The sequence below is a fragment of the Astyanax mexicanus genome, chromosome 10 (assembly GCF_023375975.1).
Source record: "Astyanax mexicanus isolate ESR-SI-001 chromosome 10, AstMex3_surface, whole genome shotgun sequence".
NCBI classification, from domain to species: domain Eukaryota; kingdom Metazoa; phylum Chordata; class Actinopteri; order Characiformes; family Acestrorhamphidae; genus Astyanax; species Astyanax mexicanus.
The window spans coordinates 35235032-35259398 of record NC_064417.1 but is presented as its reverse complement, the minus strand read 5'-3'; the positions used below and the strand labels follow the sequence as shown (position 1 = coordinate 35259398).

Below are 24367 nucleotides of genomic sequence, written 5' to 3'. Positions count from 1 at the left end.
TTAAGGTTATGTAGGTTAATGCACCAAAATATGAATTAGTATAAATTTAATTTTTTTGTTATCGATTTCCAAACTCTCTGTATCCAGTTAAACTGGCTGGCTGTTACTGCTGTTACAGTGCCTTTAATATTGATATATGTAAATGACTTGATCTGATTAAATTTTTTATTTAAAAAATCCTGAATGTAGACAAAATCAGCTTCAACTATTCAACTTTAAATTCAATTCAATTTCTAGGAGTTGTGTATCCTTTAAATCTTCTCACAATTATCTGGTTCTTCTCCAGCTGTCAGAAACAGCATCATCCACAGTCTACTACACACTGTCTGCAGTAACAACACCTAAATGTCTTTATAGTCTTGATATCACAGCCTGATTAAAGATAAAATCAGCCTATTATGCAGCTTACTTTTATCATATAGATTTTATGAATTGAAAGTTAACAGTACGTTTCAAGGGTTTTCTTGCCTGAGAAGCATTTGAGGAAAATACTTTGTCAAAGATGAACTTCCTCTTGCCTCCCTTCTGGAGCAGCAGTAGCTCCTGGTCCAAAGGGACCTCCAGGCAGCCTGTGGATCCTGCTGAGTCTGACTGCCGTCCACAGCGGCAGAACACACGGATCTTCCCCTGCAGCTCCAGAAGCTTGTTATGCAGTGCCCTCCTCTCAGAGGCTTCCTACACATGTTTACAAACCGTCAGCAACTCTTTTTACCCTGCAACCCCAGGGTGTTTCTCACATTTTATGAAAATTATTAATGAGAACTTCTTCAAAATTTGGTGAGCTCAACAAAACGGCACTCAGCGGTTCTTCCTTAAATGAAACAGATTTGTAGAACCAACCTTGTGGTAGAGGGCTTGAAGCTCCTGCACAGCTCTGTGTTCTTGTTGGTGTCTCTGAATCATAAGCTGAGTCTCAGCTCTGAACTGCTGTAGCTGCTTCTGCATGTCAGCGAGTGTGTCGTACACCATGGAGCGCAGCTTTTTACTGGAGAGTCTCAGACCTTGAGTTAAACCTCTGACCTGCAGCATGTCAACATGGGCACAAGGGGTTAATGTCCTTCACTAGAACATGAACATGAAGCTGTTGAAACCCTGTTGACTCCCTGCAAAATCAACAAGAGTTTATTTCCAAAAAAGACAAATGCAGCTTATCAGTCATAATACCCACTGTGATTACACCAAATTACTGTATGATTTCATGAAAGGCTATTATGATAACCTAATGTACATTTCATTATGGTAGCCCCCATTGTGATGTTAGAAAGGCCATTGTTATGTCATAAATATCATTGTGATAGTCAATTTTAAACTTTTAGTTTCTAATCACCATCAGAAAGCCTGTGACTGTTTTAAGCGACTTTTATTCTTTTTTTTTATATTATTTATATATATATATATATATTTTTTATTCATTTATTTTTCTGTTGATTTATTATTAGTTTTATTTTTTATTTCATTTTAATGTTTTGTATTTTCATTCTTGTTCTTAGTCCTATTACTCATTTAATCACTTATCATTTTTAATATTTTACTTTACTTTTACTATTATCTATTTACTTATTTTATATTTTATATATATATTTTTTATGTCAATTTTGTTTTTTTATGGTATTTTAGAATTTTCTGTTTTACATGTATATTTTTATTAAATGTTGATTTAAAATGCGTACTTTTATTTATTTATTTTTTATTTACTTATTTATTTTTTACTATTTTATTTCTTATTATTTCTAACTTATCATTATATGTGTTTAATCCCTTTGATGTTATAAAGGCTCGGCAACATTGTAAGCAAGGGTCACCCTCACTGTTTCTTCCCGAGTGAAAATAAAGGTTGATTAATTGATTGATAGTCCACATTTGCGATTTCATAATGACCATTGTAATGATGCAATGTGACTCCATTGTGATGTCATAAATGCCATTGTGATAGCCCCATTGTGATTTCATAATGGTCATTGTGTCAGCACCCTGCTCTGATGTCATAACGGCCATTGTAATGGCATTCCATTGTGATGCTATTTAGGTGTCGAACCTTCATAGGCTAAGGCATGATTCAAACAAAAAGTCACTACATCTGCCAAATTTATACAAAATGTCCTAATGCTACAGTGCTGCTATTTGCAATGTAACGTTCTCTAACTACAGGCAATTTTTTAAAGATCTCTGTCTATGAGATCTGACAGAATAATAGGGATGGAGATCAAGTTAAGCAATAACCTGCTGAAGGTGCTGAGGATTCACTGAAACTGTGAGGTTAGCTTTGGCATTAGGGTCAATGGGATGGCTCAGAAGAGATCGAAGCTTCTCCTTGGCAACACGCTTATCTGCCTCCAGCTTGACCACTCTGCTGGTCAGATTCTGCACCACATCAGATAAATGCTGAGACTCCTGAGACAGAGAGCTGTTTTTCTGCAGGACATCCTCAGCCTCCTTTTCTTTAGACTGGAGCTTCTTCTGGAGCTCTTCAATGACCCTCTCCTTTTCAGAATGAGTTCTGCAGGGTGCAGGATTTCCATAAATAATGATATCATGTCATTCCACATAAAAGACTATGATAAACCTTTCTAAGATGTGCTCACCTGAATGAGTTTGAATCAGGATAAGAGTGTGTTGGTTTATGTGGCTCAGAGAGGATGTCTCCGAATATGGTGAGGTAGATGGAGATGACCTCATCAGGGTCATAGTTACACTGTCTGAGAGCTGCAGCGATCTCTTTCTGATCCACCAGGCCTGGGAGAGCTTTCTGTACAGGAGAGATCAGAGCACTGACCTACTGTAAACTTTTTCCAGAAATGTCAGAAACTAAAAAATACAATACACAATTAATAAAAAAGTAACCTTTTAAAATCCATATTAAAATTAAAAGACCTATATCTTATATAATCTTTACTTCATTAAGGGCATTTTGGACAAGAAAAAGCATTTTTGTTTGTGTTGTATTTTTGTATTCTGTGTTCTGTTGTTTAGAGCACAATTTAGCATTGTTTCCCATTTCATTCATCAATGTCCTCACTGTACAATGCCAAGGACACATTACACAGTAGCAGTAACAAACCATGAAATGCTCAGCCAGTCCTGACTGCTAACCTAGACAGTGTCCTATAGGCAAATAACTACAAAAAACTATTATTAAAATTAGAAAAGGAGGTTTCTTAATGTTTAAAGAGGAAACTCTCACTTTAGACTACTGCAGGACTGCTTTAAAATCTGATTAAGGACAGATTTTCAGTGACCCAATATTTGGAGATAATAAGTTATAACTGTATTAAAGACCAGGCTGAAAAAGGAGTAAAAACAGAATTACTATGACTTGTTGGATTCTGTGTCGAACAAAATCAATTTTCATCTCCCAGTTAAGAGGCATCGGGAGCCACAGGCCTGTCCGAGCGTCATAGTACTTGCAGATATTGATTCTGTCCTGTGGGAGAAAAAAGCATTGCATAGTGTACTTTTAGAGTCTGTTTTGGTTCCTCAAACATTTATTAAGTGCCAAAAATATAGAACAAAAATAAAAAAAATAGAGTCAGTGTTTAGTAGCAACCTCAAACATGCAGATCCTGAGAGTTCCTTTCCCCTGGATGTCGACCCCAATCACATCTTGAGTCAGTGTGGGGGCTGTGGGTCTAACTTTATTGCTCTGAAGAAACTTCCAAAAACACCAAGCACAAGATACATTCATTTTCACTTTTTAAATATACACTGCATTTTAAATATGAGTGTGAATATACAGTACAGTGTAAAACCACTTTTTCATTTTTAGTCAGAAAACCATAGGCCATAGTTACAAGTTTCAGGAGACAGCCGATTTTTATCCACTTGCATAAAAAAGGTAGTCAAATAAAAACAAGTAAAAAACAGGAGCTTTACATAAAGATGAAACACTGAATTTCCTAACAAAAGTGTTCTTTTGTTAGGTCTGGAAGTCCAGAAAACCTGCCCCATCAGAAATACAGCTATTCAAGCTTTCAAGATAATTTCAAATCTGAAAATATCTTACACTGTGGAGAACAATAATGTGGATCTGAAAGGATGTGAAGCTGATAAAGAAGCACTATATAATAGCTTGTTTGGTTGTTTAAAACAAACAAACAAAAAAATCTGAAAAGCGCAGATTAATAGGGATGCCCAAATATTTGACAACCATGTGAAAATGGCAAAAATAACATAATAATTTTTTTGGAAAATGCCAAATAATTTATACCAAATAATGACTTGTTTATTTAATTAGCATTTCTGTAAATGTTAGGATTTGTTCAGGGACAGACTCACAATTGTCCCTCATTTCTTACCACCAAACAGCTGACAAAACTCAGGTTCAAGTTCATATTTCTCCTGTACTCACATTAATTTAATTATATAAAGCATTTAGCATCACTTTTGGCGCTTATCATTGTATTATCTTTTTACACGCTAACTGTTTTCAGCTGAAAAATACAAGCTGCGCAGAGCTAGCTGAGCTAACTGCAGCATCTGTTTGTTTCTCTGATTAGGTTTTTTTTCACATGTGAGTAGAGTAGCACTGCTGATGTAATTTATTATTAGAATGGCACTACTGCTAACTAGCTAAATGTGTGACTAAAATAGCACTGATCTAAAATATATCTATATATAGAGTAGCACTGCTGTGGTAAATGCATTGTGTTTTGTTGGTTTGTCTGCTCAGCTAAAATGTTAGCCTATGTGTTTGAGAAATAGTAAAAATTGTAGTTTTACAACTATTTTTTATAAAAAAAAAAAAGAAAGAGAAAATACATTTAGGCTCTCAAATTTCTTTAAAAGGTAACAAATTTGATGAAAACTTTCAGCAAAATGTTTCATTTTAAATGTTAAAAAAAACATAATTTCGATGCATTCATACTTATTAATGAGGCTATCTGGGAAAGGTTGTTGTGTTGAAGGCTGTAAAAACACTCAAACGTCCAGGTCACTGTTCCTCAAGGACCAGGGATGAGAAAAAATGCCTTAACCTACTTATAACCTCCTTATATCACTAAGTATGAAACTTAACACCCTTAACTGATGGGCACCTGTAGTAACTTCAACTATCACTTTACACATTCATATTCAATACAGAGCATTCATTACATACTCAACTATGAACACTCTCACCATGCGACCCAGTCAGCCTTACTGGTACAGCTCCACTCTCACTTACCTCCCAGTGAAGTGTGCTGGTGTCTCCTGTACTGCTTTTCACTGAGGCTGCACTACCCATATCCAGCTAAGAGCAAGTCTTACAGTGAGAACAATACAAACTCATACCCTGCATAACTGACTCTGTACAGCCTCCAAACCACCGCTGTCCTGCTCTATAATCCCACTGCTGCAGTAACCTTATAGTCAGCTCCAGCCTCTTACGTCCAGCATTAATGTTAGATGACTACAACCACATCCTATAGTTCCCTGTAGTCTGCCACACCCATCCCTCCACTCTTCAGTAAACACTCTCAGTAAACACTCTGCAGCAGAACATGGCAGAAGGTCTTGATAAAATACGCAGGTTATTTCCAGCAGAGTATCAGTTTTACTGTATTTTAGACCTTAGTGTGTTAATAAGTTTGACAGTTGGCAAAGGAGCAGGGTGAGATTTCACATGGGTAACCTGACACTCGCAATGTGACAACAAACAACATGGTGTAATTATACCATAGATGGATTCTGTGAATTACACACCTTCTTTACTCTGTAAAGTATATTGTTCCCTTTACTATTCTGTAAAGCATATAAAAATTGTTCATGAAAAAAAAACCTTATATTTGAAAATCATCATACAAGTTTCAGCCAATGTAAAAGCCAAGGGCGTAGGAGCGGGCTTGATATTGGGGGGGACACATTTGCCAATATGAACCCAAGCCCACCCTATAGTTTCCTAGAACAACATTTGTGGAAATTACTTTTAATTAAAAGTAAATTATTATTATAAGGTGATTTTACAACCTAAACATGTTACTCCACATTACAGCTACTGTTGTTAGAAAAATTATGCAAGCAATGTCTGAATTATGTACATATGACAAAAAGTTTCAGTTATCACCTAATATTTAAAATAATATAACAGATTATTATTATTATTATTATTATTATTATTATTATTATTATTATTATTATTATTATTATGTATTGGCATGTCAATTCTGTTGTATATTTACATTTTCTCCTGCACTTTTATTTTTTTCTACTGAGAGCTCTTCTTAAGATGGTGTCCTTTTATGTAAAAGAATGTAACTTTACGTTTCATAGAGACTTTTATAAACGTCAGGATATGTGGTCTTACAGTGAAATACAAATGAACAGAAGTCACGTTACAGCAGTGTTTCTCAACCCAGTTCTTATATATTCTACTGCCTATTAAAACTGTTCTGCATATTCTAGAGCTTCCTCTGGTGGATATACATGATTAATTTACTGCGGTCAAGCCAGCCCCCACTTCAAAACGCTTGGTCAAACTAGCCCCCACGCTGTTTCTTAGAGCGCGCATACACTGAACATTGCGGCAAGCGTGAGAAGGAACACATTTCAAAATAAAAGTCCCCCCCTTAATATCACGACATTATGCTGTGGAGTGGTATTAAAAGGAATCCACATGATATCACATGTTATGTCTGATATCACATGTCAATTTCAGGTAGTCCTGGTAGTACACAAAATAAAAGCCCTGTAAATTATAACAATTATGTTAATTAAATAATAATAATACTAATAATAATAATACTAACAATACTACTACTACTACTAATAATACTTGTATGTGTCACTCACTTAATAGCAGGGCATTATAATGTGTCATTTCAAAATAAAGGCCCTTTAAATTGTAACATTTATGTAATTTGTTTAGACTGTTAATAAAAGAAATCTGTCTGATATCACAGTTCAATTTCAGATAGTCCTGATAGTACACTACTTGTATGTGTCACTCACTTAAAATCAGAACATTTTGATGTGTCATTTTAAAATAAAAGCCCTTTAAATTGTAACATTTATGTAATTTTACACAATGTTTAGACTGTTATTAAAAGAAATCTGTCTGATATCACAGTTCAATTTCATATAGTCCTGATAGTACACTACTTGTATGTTTCACTCACTTAAAATCGGAACATTTTGATGTGTCATTTCAAAATAAGGGCCATTTAAATTGTAACATTTATGTAATTTTACACAATGTTTAGACTGTTATTAAAAGAAATCTGTCTGATATCACAGGTCAATTTCAGATAGTCCTGATAGTACACTACTTGTATGTTTCACTCAATTACTATCAGAACATTTTGATGTGTCATTTTAAAATAAAGGCCCTTTAAATTATAACATTTATGTAATTTTACACAATATTTAGACTGTTCTTAAAAGAAATCTGTCTGATATCACAGGTCAATTTCAGATAGTCCTGATAGTACACTACTTGTATGTTTCACTCAATTACTATCAGAACATTTTGATGTGTCATTTTAAAATAAAGGCCCTTTAAATTATAACATTTATGTAATTTTACACAATATTTAGACTGTTCTTAAAATAAATCTGTCTGATATCACAGTTCAATTTCATATAGTCCTGATAGTACACTACTTGTATGTGTCACTCACTTAATAACAGAACATTTTGATGTGTCATTTCAAAATAAGGGCCCTTTAAATTGTAACATTTATGTAATTTTACACAATGTTTAGACTGTTATTAAAAGAAATCTGTCTGATAACACAGTTCAATTTCATATAGTCCTGATAGTACACTACTTGTATGTTTCACTCAATTACTATCAGAACATTTTGATGTGTCATTTTAAAATAAAAGCCCTTTAAATTGTAACATTTATGTAATTTTACACAATGTTTAGACTGTTATTAAAAGAAATCTGTCTGATATCACAGTTCAATTTCATATAGTCCTGATAGTACACTACTTGTATGTTTCACTCAATTACTATCAGAACATTTTGATGTGTCATTTTAAAATAAAAGACCTTTAAATTGTAACATTTATGTAATTTTACACAATGTTTAGACTGTTCTTAAAATAAATCTGTCTGATATCACAGGTCAATCTCATATAGTCCTGATAGTACACTACTTGTATATTTCACTCACTTAAAATCAGAACATTTTGATGTGTCATTTCAAAATAAAGGCCCTTTAAATTATAACATTTATGTAATTTTACACAATGTTTAGACTGTTATTAAAAGAAATCTGTCTGATATCACAGTTCAATTTCAGATAGTCCTGATAGTACACTACTTGTATGTGTCACTCACTTAATATCAGAACATTTTGATGTGTCATTTCAAAATAAAGGCCCTTTAAATTATAAAAATATTTTATTTCAACACAATGTTTAGACTGTTATTAAAAAAAATCTGTCTGATATCACAGGTCAATTTCATATAGCCCTGATAGTACACCACTTGTATGTTTCACTCACTTAAAATCAGAACATTTTGATGTGTCATTTCAAAATAAGGGCCATTTAAATTGTAACATTTATGTAATTTTACACAATGTTTAGACTGTTATTAAAAGAAATCTGTCTGATATCACAGTTCAATTTCATATAGTCCTGATAGTACACTACTTGCATGTTTCACTCACTTAAAATCAGAACATTTTGATGTGTCATTTCAAAATAAAGGCCCTTTAAATTATAAAAACATTTTATTTCAACACAATGTTTAGACTGTTATTAAAAAAAAATCTGTCTGATATCACGGGTCAATTTCATATAGTCCTGATAGTACACCAATTGTATGTTTCACTCAATTACTATCAGAACATTTTGATGTGTCATTTTAAAATAAAAGCCCTTTAAATTGTAACATTTATGTAATTTTACACAATGTTTAGACTGTTATTAAAATAAATCTGTCTGATATCACAGTTCAATTTCAGATAGTCCTGATAGTACACTACTTGTATGTGTCACTCACTTAAAATCAGAACATTTTGATGTGTCATTTCAAAATAAAGGCCCTTTAAATTATAACAATATTTTATTTCAACACAATGTTTAGACTGTTATTAAAAGAAATCTGTCTGATATCACAGTTCAATTTCATATAGTCCTGATAGTACACTACTTGTATGTTTCACTCAATTACTATCAGAACATTTTGATGTGTCATTTTAAAATAAAAGCCCTTTAAATTGTAACATTTATGTAATTTTACACAATGTTTAGACTGTTATTAAAAGAAATCTGTCTGATATCACAGTTCAATTTCCTATAGTCCTGATAGTACACTACTTGTATGTTTCACTCAATTACTATCAGAACATTTTGATGTGTCATTTTAAAATAAAAGCCCTTTAAATTGTAACATTTATGTAATTTTACACAATGTTTAGACTGTTATTAAAAGAAATCTGTCTGATATCACAGTTCAATTTCATATAGTCCTGATAGTACACTACTTGTATGTGTCACTCACTTAATAACAGAACATTTTGATGTGTCATTTCAAAATAAGGGCCCTTTAAATTGTAACATTTATGTAATTTTACACAATGTTTAGACTGTTATTAAAAGAAATCTGTCTGATAACACAGTTCAATTTCATATAGTCCTGATAGTACACTACTTGTATGTTTCACTCAATTACTATCAGAACATTTTGATGTGTCATTTTAAAATAAAAGCCCTTTAAATTGTAACATTTATGTAATTTTACACAATGTTTAGACTGTTATTAAAAGAAATCTGTCTGATATCACAGTTCAATTTCAGATAGTCCTGATAGTACACTACTTGTATGTTTCACTCAATTACTATCAGAACATTTTGATGTGTCATTTTAAAATAAAAGACCTTTAAATTGTAACATTTATGTAATTTTACACAATGTTTAGACTGTTATTAAAAGGAATCTGTCTGATATCACAGGTCAATCTCATATAGTCCTGATAGTACACTACTTGTATATTTCACTCACTTAAAATCAGAACATTTTGATGTGTCATTTCAAAATAAAGGCCCTTTAAATTATAACATTTATGTAATTTTACACAATGTTTAGACTGTTATTAAAAGAAATCTGTCTGATATCACAGTTCAATTTCAGATAGTCCTGATAGTACACTACTTGTATGTGTCACTCACTTAATATCAGAACATTTTGATGTGTCATTTCAAAATAAAGGCCCTTTAAATTATAAAAATATTTTATTTCAACACAATGTTTAGACTGTTATTAAAAGAAATCTGTCTGATATCACAGTTCAATTTCATATAGTCCTGATAGTACACTACTTGCATGTTTCACTCACTTAAAATCAGAACATTTTGATGTGTCATTTCAAAATAAAGGCCCTTTAAATTATAACAATATTTTATTTCAACACAATGTTTAGACTGTTATTAAAAGGAATCTGTCTGATATCACAGGTCAATTTCATATAGTCCTGATAGTACACTACTTGTATATTTCACTCACTTAAAATCAGAACATTTTGATTTGTCATTTCAAAATAAAGGCCCTTTAAATGATAACATTTATGTAATTTTACACAATGTTTAGACTGTTATTAAAAGAAATCTGTCTGATATCACAGCTCAATTTTATATAGCCCTGATAGTACACCACTTGTATGTTTCACTCACTTAAAATCAGAACATTTTGATGTGTCATTTCAAAATAAAGGCCCTTTAAATTATAACATTTATGTAATTTTACACAATGTTTAGACTGTTATTAAAAGAAATCTGTCTGATATCACAGTTCAATTTCAGATAGTCCTGATAGTACACTACTTGTATGTTTCACTCAATTACTATCAGAACATTTTGATGTGTCATTTCAAAATAAATGCCCTTTAAATTGTAACATTTATGTAATTTTACACAATGTTTAGACTGTTCTTAAAATAAATCTGTCTAATATCACAGTTGAATTTCATATAGTCCTGATAGTATACTACTTGTATGTTTCACTCACTTAATATCAAAAAATTGTATGTGTTATTTCAAAATAAGGGCCATTTAAATTATAACAATATTTTATTTCAACACAATGTTTAGACTGTTATTAAAAGAAATCTGTCTGATATCACAGGTCAATTTCATATAGTCCTGATAGTACACTACTTGTATGTTTCACTCACTTAATATCAGAACATTTTGATGTGTCATTTCAAAATAAAGGCCCTTTAAATTATGAAATGAAATATGAAATTGACCTGTGATATCACACAGATTTATTTTAATAACAGTCAAAACTTAAAATAAAATAAAAATATTGTTATAATTTAAAAGGCCTTTATTTTGAAATGACACATCAAAATGTTCTGTTATTAAGTGAGTGACACATACAAGTAGTATACTATCAGGACTATATGATACTGACCTGTGATATCAGACAGATTCCTTTTAATAACAGTCTAAACATTGTGTAAAATTACATAAACGTTACAATTTAAAGAGCCTTTATTTTGAAATGACACATCAAAATGTTCTGATATTAAGTGAGTGACACATACAAGTAGTGTACTATCAGGACTATATGAAATTGAACTGTGATATCACACAGATTGTTTTTAATAACAGTCTAAACATTGTGTAAAATTACATAAATGTTACAATTTAAAGGGCCTTTATTTTGAAATGACACATCAAAATGTTCTGATTTTAAGTGAGTGACACATACAAGTAGTGTACTATCAGGACTATCTGAAATTGAACTGTGATATCAGACAGATTTCTTTTAATAACAGTCTAAACATTGTGTAAAATTACATAAATGTTACAATTTAAATGGCCCTTATTTTGAAATGACACATCAAAATGTTCTGATTTTAAGTGAGTGAAACATACAAGTGGTGTACTATTAGGGCTATATAAAATTGAGCTGTGATATCAGACAGATTTCTTTTAATAACAGTCTAAACATTGTGTTGAAATAAAATATTGTTATAATTTAAAGGGCCTTTATTTTGAAATGACACATCAAATTGTTCTGATTTTAAGTGAGTGGCACATACAAGTAGTGTACTATCAGGACTATCTGAAATTGAACTGTGATATCAGACAGATTTCTTTTAATAACAGTCTAAACATTGTGTAAAATTACATAAATGTTACAATTTAAATGGCCCTTATTTTGAAATGACACATCAAAATGTTCTGATATTAGTTGAGTGAAACATACAAGTTGTGTACTATCAGAACTATATGAAATTGACCTGTGATATCAGACAGATTTATTTTAATAACAGTCTAAACATTGTGTTGAAATAAAATATTTTTATAATTTAAAGGGCCTTTATTTTGAAATGACACATCAAAATGTTCTGATTTTAAGTGAGTGACACATACAAGTAGTGTACTATCAGGACTATCTGAAATTGAACTGTGATATCAGACAGATTTCTTTTAATAACAGTCTAAACATTGTGTAAAATTACATAAATGTTACAATTTAAATGGCCCTTATTTTGAAATGACACATCAAAATGTTCTGATTTTAAGTGAGTGAAACATACAAGTGGTGTACTATTAGGGCTATATAAAATTGAGCTGTGATATCAGACAGATTTCTTTTAATAACAGTCTAAACATTGTGTTGAAATAAAATATTGTTATAATTTAAAGGGCCTTTATTTTGAAATGACACATCAAATTGTTCTGATTTTAAGTGAGTGGCACATACAAGTAGTGTACTATCAGGACTATCTGAAATTGAACTGTGATATCAGACAGATTTCTTTTAATAACAGTCTAAACATTGTGTAAAATTACATAAATGTTACAATTTAAATGGCCCTTATTTTGAAATGACACATCAAAATGTTCTGATATTAGTTGAGTGAAACATACAAGTTGTGTACTATCAGAACTATATGAAATTGACCTGTGATATCAGACAGATTTATTTTAATAACAGTCTAAACATTGTGTTGAAATAAAATATTTTTATAATTTAAAGGGCCTTTATTTTGAAATGACACATCAAAATGTTCTGATTTTAAGTGAGTGACACATACAAGTAGTGTACTATCAGGACTACCTGAAATTGAACTGTGATATGAGACAGATTTATTTTAATAACAGTCTAAACATTGTGTAAAATTTAAAGGGCTTTTATTTTGAAATGACACATTATAATGCCCTGCTATTAAGTGAGTGACACATACAAGTATTATTATTAGTAGTAGTATTATTAGTATTATTATTATTTAATTAACATAATTGTTATAATTTACAGGGCTTTTATTTTGTGTACTACCAGGACTACCTGAAATTGACATGTGATATCAGACATAACATGTGATATCATGTGGATTCCTTTTAATACCACTCCATAGCATAATGTCGTGATATTAAGGGGGGGACTTTTATTTTGAAATGTGTTCCTTCTCACGCTTGCCGAAATGTTCAGTGTATGCGCGCTCTAAGAAACAGCGTGGGGGCTAGTTTGACCAAGCGTTTTGAAGTGGGGGCTGGCTTGACCGCAGTATTAATTTAGGCTCCATAGGGGGCTAAAGGATTTTAACAGGTAAACTCAGTAAATGACTGTTTATTAGCTGATCAGGTGGAAAACACTAGTTTAGGGCAGTGATCGGGGTTAAGTAACTGCTTTAAACTACCAACTTAAAGTACTGTACGAAATTCTGGCGATCATCTACATCCAGCTTCTAGCTAACTAGTTAGTTAAATCAATTTTCGTTCATTATAGCTCACAGTAAGTCCTGTAATCCTAAATGAATAAACAGTTTGAAAATTAAAGTGATTAGCTGGTCAGGTACAGGGAAACATTACATATATATTTTATTTTTTTCCTTTAACCCTGACTCCCAATCTAGCTAATTCCAAAGATAAGCTTACACACTAACACAGCTGCAGTTTATTAATCACAGTGGGTTTAAACTGTGTGCTGATTCAGAGACGTGTATTTTTAACCAGCTATCAGAAACATATCATCACAGTTGAAGTGGTTAGCCTGCCGTTACCTTTCTTTCAGTAAAATCTCCGTATATCCAGATCTGTTTTAAAATCAGATGAAGCTGCTGCAGCCCGATCCCGCTGCTAAATCTCACAGCGAGGGGGCGGGGCCTCCCCAACAGCAAACTGCCTCTGCTCCGCGCGCCGCAAAACCAGCAAGCTGATTGGCTGTTTCTACTGAGAGGCGTGACTTAATACCTGAACCGGCTCCGTGATTGGTCCGGTCTGTCTCCTCATTAATAGTACAGCTGACCTGAGCGAACTGATATCATTTTTGGGGGGGACAAATTCACCTGTTTCCAATATTGGGTGGGACATGTCCCACCCATCCCCCCCGGTTCCTACGCCTATGGTAAAAGCCACTGCTTCCAACACAGATCGCGAAATGATGTAAAATCAAGGTTTATTTTTCCATAACTAATGCATTGAAACAATGTCGATCTCTAACATCAGAATTGATTCATTTGTGCACATCAACTTTACTTTGATTCAACATTGAGTCAACGCCATGGTTTCATATATACAGCTCTGGAAAAAATCAAGAGGCCACTTCAGTTTCTAAATCAGTTTATCTGATTTTGCTATTTATATGTATATGTAGGTATATGAGTAAAATGATCATTGATGTTTTATTCTATTAACTATGGACAGCATTTTTCCCAAATTACAAATAAAAATATTGTCATTTAGAGCATTTATTTGCAGAAAACGTGAAATGGCTGAAAAGACAAAATAATGCAGCTCTTTCAGACCTCAAATAATGCAAAGAAAACAAGTTCATATTCATAAAGTTTTAAGAGTTCAGAAATCAATATTTGGTTGAATAAACCTGGTTTTTAATCAATGTTTTTGCATCTTGGCATGTTCTCTTCCACCAGTCTTACACAATGCTTTTGGGTCAATTTATGCCACACCTGCTGCAAAAATTCAAGCAGTTCAGCTTGGTTTGATGCCTTGTGATCATCCATCTTCCTCTTAATTATATTCCACAGGTTTGTTATTTGGTAAAAAGAACTTTATATGAAACATTACTTACATTAAATATGTAAGCCTATATATTGTATCATATTCTTATAGCCTGTTCTATGCACGAATACGAATGCACTATGCATGAAGTTGAGAAAGGCACATTTAAATAAAAATTATTAATATTATTGTTTGTGGAAGAGCACAACCATGTTAATTCAAGATACAAGATAATATATAATGTAATTTAAAAAAGACAAAATTCTTGTCTGCTTGGAATTTTTTAAAATAGGAAACTCTCTTGGAATGCGCACCAGTGACTGCAAAATATTTATAGTAACCAATATCATGTTTTGTGAGCTTTTAGTTATTTTTATTGTATTTTCACTGTTGTCCCTTTATGGAAAAAAATGTGGCATTTCCACCACAGAGCTAAAAAGGTTTTCAAAAACCTGCAACTGTTCCCAAATGTATTTCAGTTACTCACTTCAGTTATACAGTCTACGTACACTCTACGTTGTCCAGTAGTGAAAGCCATTTGATGTCTAACAATTTATAAGTAATAAAGTAATAAGTGGTGAATGGCTACTTCTGGAGAATACAGTGTTTTAACCAGAAAGCTAAAGCTCTGGAAGAGAACACATATCCATGCTAAGCCAAAAATACTGCTTTGATAAAACAAACTGGGCCATTACAGACTAGAGCCAACAACGCATTTAAAGGGTAACTTAAAAGCACTAAAGGAAGAAGCCAAAATCAGGACAGTGACCTAAAAGCTATCACTAGTTAAACCTCTTGAAAATATTAAAAGCATTACCACCTGCAGTGAATGCCTCACATCAGTGTAGGATTCTTTAGCTTCCATGTGACTTGTAAATTGAAAAATATATTGAAAAATATACCATATCACATTTAAAACCAAAGCAAAAGCCAAAACACATATTTACTTGATAATAAAACATGTACATCTATTTCATGACATGCTGTACCTGTGATAAATAAAGGACTCAGCCCTGCAGGGAAAGGAGTGTTTTTTTTATTTTTGGAAAAAAAAAATCATTTTCAGTAAAGTTGACGTCATGCATGTGAGTAAACACCATTTTACTCTGGTCAACATCACGCTAGAGCAGCCTGGATAATCACATTTCTTGCATATATATATATTACATTGCCAAGTTCAAGTCAGCCAACAGATACAAATTAGTTTCATACACAGTAGTCAGTAACTCAGAAAGGCCACTTAGTGAAGTCTAAGCCATAACAAGGCACTTGTTTTGGAGGGGATTATGATTGTATAGTTTACCATACTGTACATGCCACCTTTTGCACACTAAATCTACTTCAAGGATAAACTGGATTTCCTACAGAGAATCTTTCTTAGGCAGAAAATCCTGAAAACTGTTCCTATACACCTACAGGTGTGACTCCCTGTCAACCACAGATCATATCTGCTGTAACTCGTAATCATTACAGTGTACCGGGATATGTACAGATTATCAAATGAGACAAAAATAGCTGGTTAAAACGTTATCTTGGTTTGGTCCTGCCGCATTTTCAATAGGAAAAAGCACAGTGTTACTACATTATTTTAAAAAGCTAAACTCTGGTGAGGTAAAGCATCAACATCAAACTTCACAAAGGGGAAAATACTATGTAAAAACATATTATTATCAAAATGCTTCAATATAAATATATCAACATCTAGTTAAAAAAAAAAGACTCATGTCATTTTAGGACCTCAATGTCCTATAACCTGAAGTGACTCAACCTTTATATTTTTAAAGCTATAGGGTGTCAGAGATCGTAATTCATGACCAGCTGAGCAGTTCATATGTATAAGAGTGATGGATGATACAGATGACATTGTTGCACAATTTTGACAATCTTCATATCCAGACTTGATGTACTTGTAAGTCTTTATGAAGATTTATAAAGTCAAAAACCCAAACATTGAATGAGTGTTAAAAGGAACAGTAGCAGTTTTAAACTGTGTAACAGGAAAATTAGACAAATATGAAAAATAATGAAATCAAATATAGTGCTTTTTGCATGGCACATTGTAACCACTTAACATCACATAAACAAGTGCTGGTGATCATGTCTTCAATCTATGTCCAGAAAGTAAAAAAGCCATGCTCTCTGTAAATCCGCCCCTAGCATTTTGTTCCAACTGCCTGAAGTACTGGACCTGGATTTGGCACCTCTGACAATAACACACACAGTTTGCTCTGTGACAATGACCATTAGCTTGGATTCCCATTTTGTCATTCATTAATTTGTTCATTTTAGATTAGTTCAGTCATACATATATACACACACACGCACGCACGGGTTCCCTTCACTCCTGAGATCAAATACAATTACAACGCCAAGGTCACTGAAACTAAAAGCTGCCACTTCTGAAGGTCACCAATCAGACAAACTTTCATTGCTGTCGTAACAAAAACTTGTATCTCCACAAAAAAAGAAAAAAAAAAGCTATTTTCTAAAAAAAAAAGTAGAGTATTTAAAAAGTTTTTTCTGTTACAAACGTTTAGTAACTTTGAATCATTTAAATTTCTTGGTTCATCTCAAGGGTTTTGCACATGGTAAATAAACAAAAGCAAAAAAAAAAGCCTTACGCATTACTGTTAAACACTTTGGGATCGCTGACATGGTTTTATATTTAAAAATAATTTTGTTTCACATTAAATATTTAAATATATTTAGACTAAATATATTTATTTATTTATTTTATAATTATTAATTATTTTTGCCAAATTCTCAGGCTCAGGATTTTATCAAATCAGTGTGTTCTAATAAACAATAACTTTGGTCTTCATGCTTCTTTAGTCAAATCACTTGCAGCTCAGGGCTGTTTTTCCCACTGGCGATGAGTATAATAGGATAAAGATGATACTGAATGTCTCTACCAGTTAAGATAAACTAAAAACAATGATGTTCCTTTTAATTTGCAGTCTCCTACAATGTTTTGAAAGCTATAATTGTGTAGAGAATGAGGACATCAAGAGGTGCATTGGAGCAAAGCAAAACTTAAACAACCTTTTTTAGCATGTCATTACTATGGGATGTTACATCATAATTATGAAATAAATATCGTTATTATGAGAAAATGTCTTGTTATTAGGCAATATGCTGTAAACAATATATTATCTTGTAATTATGAGGAAAATATCCTTATTACACCATGCCAAATAAATATCATGTTTTGTATAATGTGTTTCATCAGTATAGACTAGGCTGGATGCTCTTTCTGACTCAACTGAATTGTGAATTTGATTAAGTTAATCAAATTTCACTTCATGTTTGGCTTAAGCCACAGTGAAAACTTGTGTCATTAGGAAGCACTAATAGTATCTTTGTATTTGACAGTATTCACTGCTGATGTTGCTTTATTTTGCACAACACCATTCTTCTGCCTCTTTAACAGCATTTTTTTTTTGTATTATTTTATGTATAGTTATGACATGAAATATCTACATTTTCTGTTGCGATGTTTATTTCATAATTACATTGTAGGATCTCGCTGAAGGTTTATTTTTATTGTGCCAAATTGGAGACAAATTGAGCTACAAGGTATGGAAACAACAGCAATGTCATGTACTATAAACTGTTCCAATTCTGACACTGTTTACAGTGACAGCACGTAATCTGTTTTACGACCTGACCAGCTTGAAGCCCTGGCCTGTGTCGAGCACTGCTGGAGGAAACCAGTTGAGTTTGACCCTTCGTAAAAAGCGCTGACCGATACCGCACAGCCAGAATAGGTTCAGAGCACCACACCAATGGGCCAGCTGAACCACAGGGTATGTCAAACGGGGAAAGTGCAGCTTCCAGTGCTTTGCAACATCATGTTCTGTGGGCAGGTGCAGCTTGTAGTCTCCCCAGTGTTTAGAGAGTCCGTACGTGGCCATGACGCTTCGCCCCCGCTCTGCCCAGCGGACAGGGCTGTCGGGGTTGCAGTTGAAATCCACCCATTGGGAGGTGAAATCTCCAAGTTGAGGGGCATCCTGGACCTCTGGGTCCACAGATTTCAACATTGTTGCTCCCTGTACGGCTATGTAAACTTCCGGCACCCTCCGCACCTCCTTTACCCATGGGAGGGAGTTCTCAGTGTCCAGAACCAGAACGAGGCGAGAGCAGTAGCCAGCATTCTTTTCTCTCCAGAGCTGCGCAATCTCATTTAGGCGAAGCACATCTCCACCTAAAGAAGGGAAACAGACCAGAAGTTCTTAAGATTGTCCTTAGAAACACTAAATTATCCGTTATTACTGTTCTGTCTATACACATATCATCAGTAAATAAATGTTTAGCAGCTTAGAGGCTCTCTCTAACACCATACTGTATATTCACTCATAATGGTACAGACAGGGACATACCAAGGTATGTTAAAAAAAAAAAATCCAACTTAAATAACTTAATTAATGCTTAATTAATATAAAACACCCTTCTCACTCTAACCTGCCAGTGCCCACTCTCCAGAACGATGTGTGTGGCCACTGTAGAACAGAATATAGGTGTCATAGCGTGGACCATCAGCTGTGTGAGCCTCCAGAAAGGAGCGGAGTTTGGCCTGTATCGCACTTAATGTCAGTCCACTGGTGGAGTAGTCACAGCCGCTTGTCTCAATCATGTGGTGGGAAAAGAAGCGCTGTACATTGTTCAGCATTCCCGTGGAGCGCAGATTCAGCTCCTGCACCTGATCAGGGGGCAGCAAGGTGGGCTGACCATCCAGACTAGAAAAAAGAAAGAGAGAGTTGAAGGTGTAAAATGTACAGACACAGAACATCCAGTGCGTGTTAAACTAAGACAGCTGATATAGCAGTAAGAGGGAGAGATTTGGTGCGGTTTGTACAGTACATACCTGCAGTAGTTGGTAGGGATGACCACTGCATAGCCCACAGATGTTCCTCCAAGGCTGTTTCCAAGCTCAAGGAAGAGTCCATAGGCAAGGGATTCAAGGGGCAGAACCAGCAGAAACACACTAATGAACAGGCTGTTGGATGGCTGGAAGTGGGGAAAAAAAGGAGATTAAATACAATAATTAATTAAAGAAAAGTCTTTTTAGATGTGACCAAATTCTTTATGCAGTAAGCAACCAAATATAGTTTATTTTTTTATCAATGAATCACTAACTTTAGCACTATTCATATTGCAGGAAATTGCAATATGCAAAAGTGCCCTCTAATCAATCAGTGAGTTCATCCGTCTTTAACCATGTCACATTATTGTGTTACCAGTGCTATTTCAATATATACAAGACATAGCAAAACTATAGCTAACAAAATACTTACAGCTAACAAAATAAACCCCAAATATCTTAAAGTACATTTCTAAATGTCCAGTTACTTAACTGTGGGTACATAGCACAAGCACCATATCAGTGCACTCTTCTAAATGTTTTTTTATTACAAAAAAAATCCTCAAACTGTTCAGCCTTTAGGGTGCCTTCAGAATCCTGACCAATCACAGTTAAATATTGGCCTGCTCTATGATTATGCAAGTGAGATTTTTTCTGATTTTCCTAAATGGTCAATTCAAATGAGAGTCAGTATAATTATAAGTCATGACCCATTAAGCATAAATCCAATTTTATTAAACAAGTGGACACATTTACTAAAAAGCTATTTTAATTAAATACATCTTAATAGGCCAAGTTACATATTAACAGGACCCTTCTTTAATACCATCCTCTCAATTCTTGCATCCATCGAAATTGTGAGTTTTTGGACAGTTCGTGCTTAAGTTTCTTTGCAGGATATTAGAATAGCCTCCCAGAGCTGACGGTCATTTGCATTGATCATTTAGGAAAAATATCACTTGCATAATAATACGGTGTATTAGTACAATAACTGTATCGCAACTAGCTCTTCAATATTTAATAAGTAGCAATATATTTACTGCGGTAATCTGTCCATATCAAGCAAACATACCTGCCATGACAGGGCTCCCAGGAGGACTGTAGACACAAGGCTGAAGAGCACCAGACGTTTGGAGATGAGGCAGAAGTGTCGCATGCCTCTGGAGGCCATTACCCTGTCCAGCTTGCCAGGTTCTGCCCTCTGAACTACACACGCCCTTTGGCAGTCACTCAGCTTGCTGTGGAAGCCCCAAAGAGTGACCAGAAATACCATGTGGCAGATGATCCAGAAGACACCAGAGACTGAAAAGCTGGGGATGATGTACCACTGATCCAGATTGCCCATCTTGAAAGCTGACAGCACCAAAAAGGCCACCTCAATGATCAGGAGGGGCAGAAGAGTGAGGCGCCTCCAAAGACCCCCTCTCCTCAAAAAGTGGGCCCAGCGCTCAGTCACAGAAAGACCACTGAAGTAGATGTCCAGCAGTGGCTCACAGACCAGCCGGCTGAGGAAGCAGGCCAGAGCGTAGGGGTTTGTGGACACCCCCAAAGACTTAAAGAAGAAGAGTGCTGCGACCACAGAGAAGCATATCAGGTTGGGAAGAGCCAGAAAAGACTTCATACGCAGGTCTGCAACCAGGGTGGCCACAGCCAATGCCAGCACAGCCAAGCTCAAGGAGTCTTGTGCAACTTGGGTGGTGCTGGCCACGGCAAAGCCTGTAAGCTCCAGGGCTTCAGCAGACTTCAACAGAGCAGGACGGTGCCTGGTGCAGCCAAACAACCGCTCCACCAAAGCCCACAGAGTTCTTATCACCACACTGGCCAGCAGCATGTAACAGGTGACTTGTTCCTTCAGATCTACATCTAGGGAAGGCCCGTTGACAAAACACAGCAAGCCAAGCAAGAAGCCCAGCCACAGGTGGAAGAGGCAGAGGCTGATACGCTCCATACTAAAGTAGTAGTAGAAGATGCTTGCCATGCCCAAGACAAACAGGCCCAGGATGAAAATGACCAGTAGCACAGGCTGTGCAGTCTTCTCCCAGCGGACATAAAGGCCTAGACATATGGCCACAAGCAAGTTAATCGTAGACAAATAGCCCAGGTAACGAACGGACATCGATAAACTGACTCCTTTATTGATCTCCTCAAGTCTGGTCATCGCTGCATAGAGCGAATGGCTCACACAGTATCGAAAAAGCCTGCACATGTCTGCAATTAACTTTAAACTTTAACAGTTAATTTACTTAAACTGATAGCAGATCTGAATTACTCAGGTATTTATGTGGTCATTGTTTTGTTTTTTAACTCTCCACTATTCTATTCCTGAGAGTTTATGGATTTATATCAAAAAGTTATTTTCAATGTATTCAAACAATCAAAAAACAATTCACAGCACTGTGCAGTACATATGGACTATATACTAATATAGTTAGGTGGCTGAGAAACATGGAAACATAAGAACAGCCATACTTAATTAATTACACAATGCAACTGAGTATAGCAACACAGCCAGTGCCATATATATAGTTTAACCTAAGCTAGCTAGCTAAATCACTGGTCACTTTTAGTTAGCTGAACTCTCAAAACTGACTCAAGTTAAAGTGCCATAACTTTCCAAAGTAGCATAATCTTCATTTCTCAGGAATAACTCAATCCATACAGTTAGTTACCTAGCTAGCTAACTATCTTATAAATAGTGTAGCCTCCCAGATAGTTAATTCAGTTAGGTTAATCTAGCTTAGCATAGTTAGCTTGTGTTAGCCAGCTCCTGACAGCTCGTATTATCTTCCTTCAGTGACAGTAGCTAGCTTAAGCTAGCTGGTTCGCTTCTTATAGTAGTTTAAGTGTTAAAACTGTACCGACACTCTGTCCTGCTTTATTAACTACGCAGCCACAGCCTCTGAAATGCGGTTTAAATCAGAGAAAATAGTAAATAACGTTACATATAAATACAGTCAGTGTCCGCCGCTAAATCAGCGATAACTCCGTTCAGTCCGCTGCCGGTATTAGCCGCTAGCTCGCGTTAGCGTTAGCTAGAGCTGGGCTCTGACAGAAAGTTGACCGGACCCTCACTCGTGTCCCAGTCTGAGCAGCTTCTGACTGCAGGGCCATACTGGAACACAAAAAACATCTTTTACATAATCGACTGCTTAGAACCCCGTCAATAACCTTCACACACTGAACTACTTTCAAAACTTTCCTCTCCGTTTATCCCGCATCTGTAAATAGCTACGGAAAGCCTGCCGGGACACGGGCAGTGTCAGTTCCTGTAGCTGCGCTGAAAAAGTCCCCCACGGAGGAATCATTCACTTCAGTGTTAAATTATGGTGGTCCATGGAGGCTATTATTAATGTTAATATGTATTGTACATTGTATAGGCATGTTAATTGTTTACAACTACATTGATCTCAGCTATATAAGGAATATCAAGGCAGAAAATCGGTAGAAATATAATCTTTGGAGCCAGAAATAATTATATAATAATTTAGAGGGGAAAATGTAGTTAAACGGAGAGCTTAATTTATTAAGTATTGGGAAATATGTATTATGTAGTGATTAATTAACTTGAGGGAAGATTACATTAAAAAAAGTTATAATATTTTATTTGTATATTTATATTTTGTATTAGATGTTTTAATATTTCTAACATGATACTTTAGGGGCTGTGCGTGTGTATAAGTGCGTTTCTGTCATTTAAAAAAAAAAAATTTGGATGTACAAACCTTGTATCTGTTTTGCGAAATTATTAAAACAACTTTCATAATGGTTTACATATTTTTAAATGACCAGATCTAATATTTGTGCTTTATTTTGGTTATCTTCATCTACTTGTAGAATATGACAAAGTTAAGGTACAAATTATGTAGAGATTTAGAAAATTATAAAGGGCCCACAAACTTTCAAGTTCCACTATAAGCATCATTTTGTAGCATTTGTGAGAAATCTGGAAATACAAGGTTTTGCATTAAACTGGTTGAACAACACAAAATACAGACACAATCTCATCAACAGACTTCAGTAGATCAGGCTTCCATATATTTTATTTTTATTTGTGCAATGTAATTTTATATATATATATATATATATATATATATATATATATATATATATATATATATATATACAGTGAGTCCAAGAAGTATTTGATCCCTTGCTGATTTTCTTTGTTTGCCCACTAATAAAGACACTATCCTTCTGCACTTTTAATGGTAGATATATTCTAACATGGAGAGACAGAATATCAAGACAAAAATCCAGAATATAATTTTAAAGAATATATTTTAATTAATTTGTATTTCAATGAGGAAAATAAGTATTTGATCCCTCTTGCCAAACACACTCAATACTTAGTGGCAAAGCCTTTGTTTGCAAGCACAGCGGTGAGACGTTTGTTGTAGTTAACCACAAGTTTAGCACACACACCAGGGGGAATTTTGGCCCACTCTTCTTTGCAGATCCTCTCTAAATCATGAAGGTTGGTGGGCTGTCGCTTGGCAACTCTGACCTTCAGCTCCCTCCATAGATTTTCGATCGGATTGAGGTCTGGCGACTGGCTGGGCCACTCCATGACCTTAATGTGATTTTTCTTGAGCCAATCCTTTGTTGCCT

The 24367-nt window shown here is 34.5% G+C and overlaps 2 protein-coding genes across 2 annotated transcripts; both read right to left on the bottom strand.

Moving 5' to 3' along the window:
• Positions 1-272: 272 nt before the first annotated feature.
• LOC111195800 (uncharacterized) lies at positions 273-5524 on the bottom strand. The gene is made up of 7 exons (XM_022684173.2): positions 5159-5524; positions 3545-3649; positions 3308-3421; positions 2583-2746; positions 2221-2497; positions 841-1020; positions 273-675 (listed from the first exon to the last, which is right to left on the bottom strand). Exons 1-7 carry the CDS (start codon positions 5216-5218, stop codon positions 415-417), a joined length of 1161 nt encoding a protein of 386 aa, XP_022539894.2. The 5' UTR covers positions 5219-5524; the 3' UTR covers positions 273-414.
• A 10394-nt stretch (positions 5525-15918) lies between these two features.
• On the bottom strand, positions 15919-23036 carry tmem168b (transmembrane protein 168b). The gene is made up of 4 exons (XM_007252884.4): positions 20832-23036; positions 19763-19905; positions 19360-19634; positions 15919-19102 (listed from the first exon to the last, which is right to left on the bottom strand). Exons 1-4 carry the CDS (start codon positions 21963-21965, stop codon positions 18555-18557), a joined length of 2100 nt encoding a protein of 699 aa, XP_007252946.3. The 5' UTR covers positions 21966-23036; the 3' UTR covers positions 15919-18554.
• Between the last annotated feature and the right edge of the window lie 1331 nt (positions 23037-24367).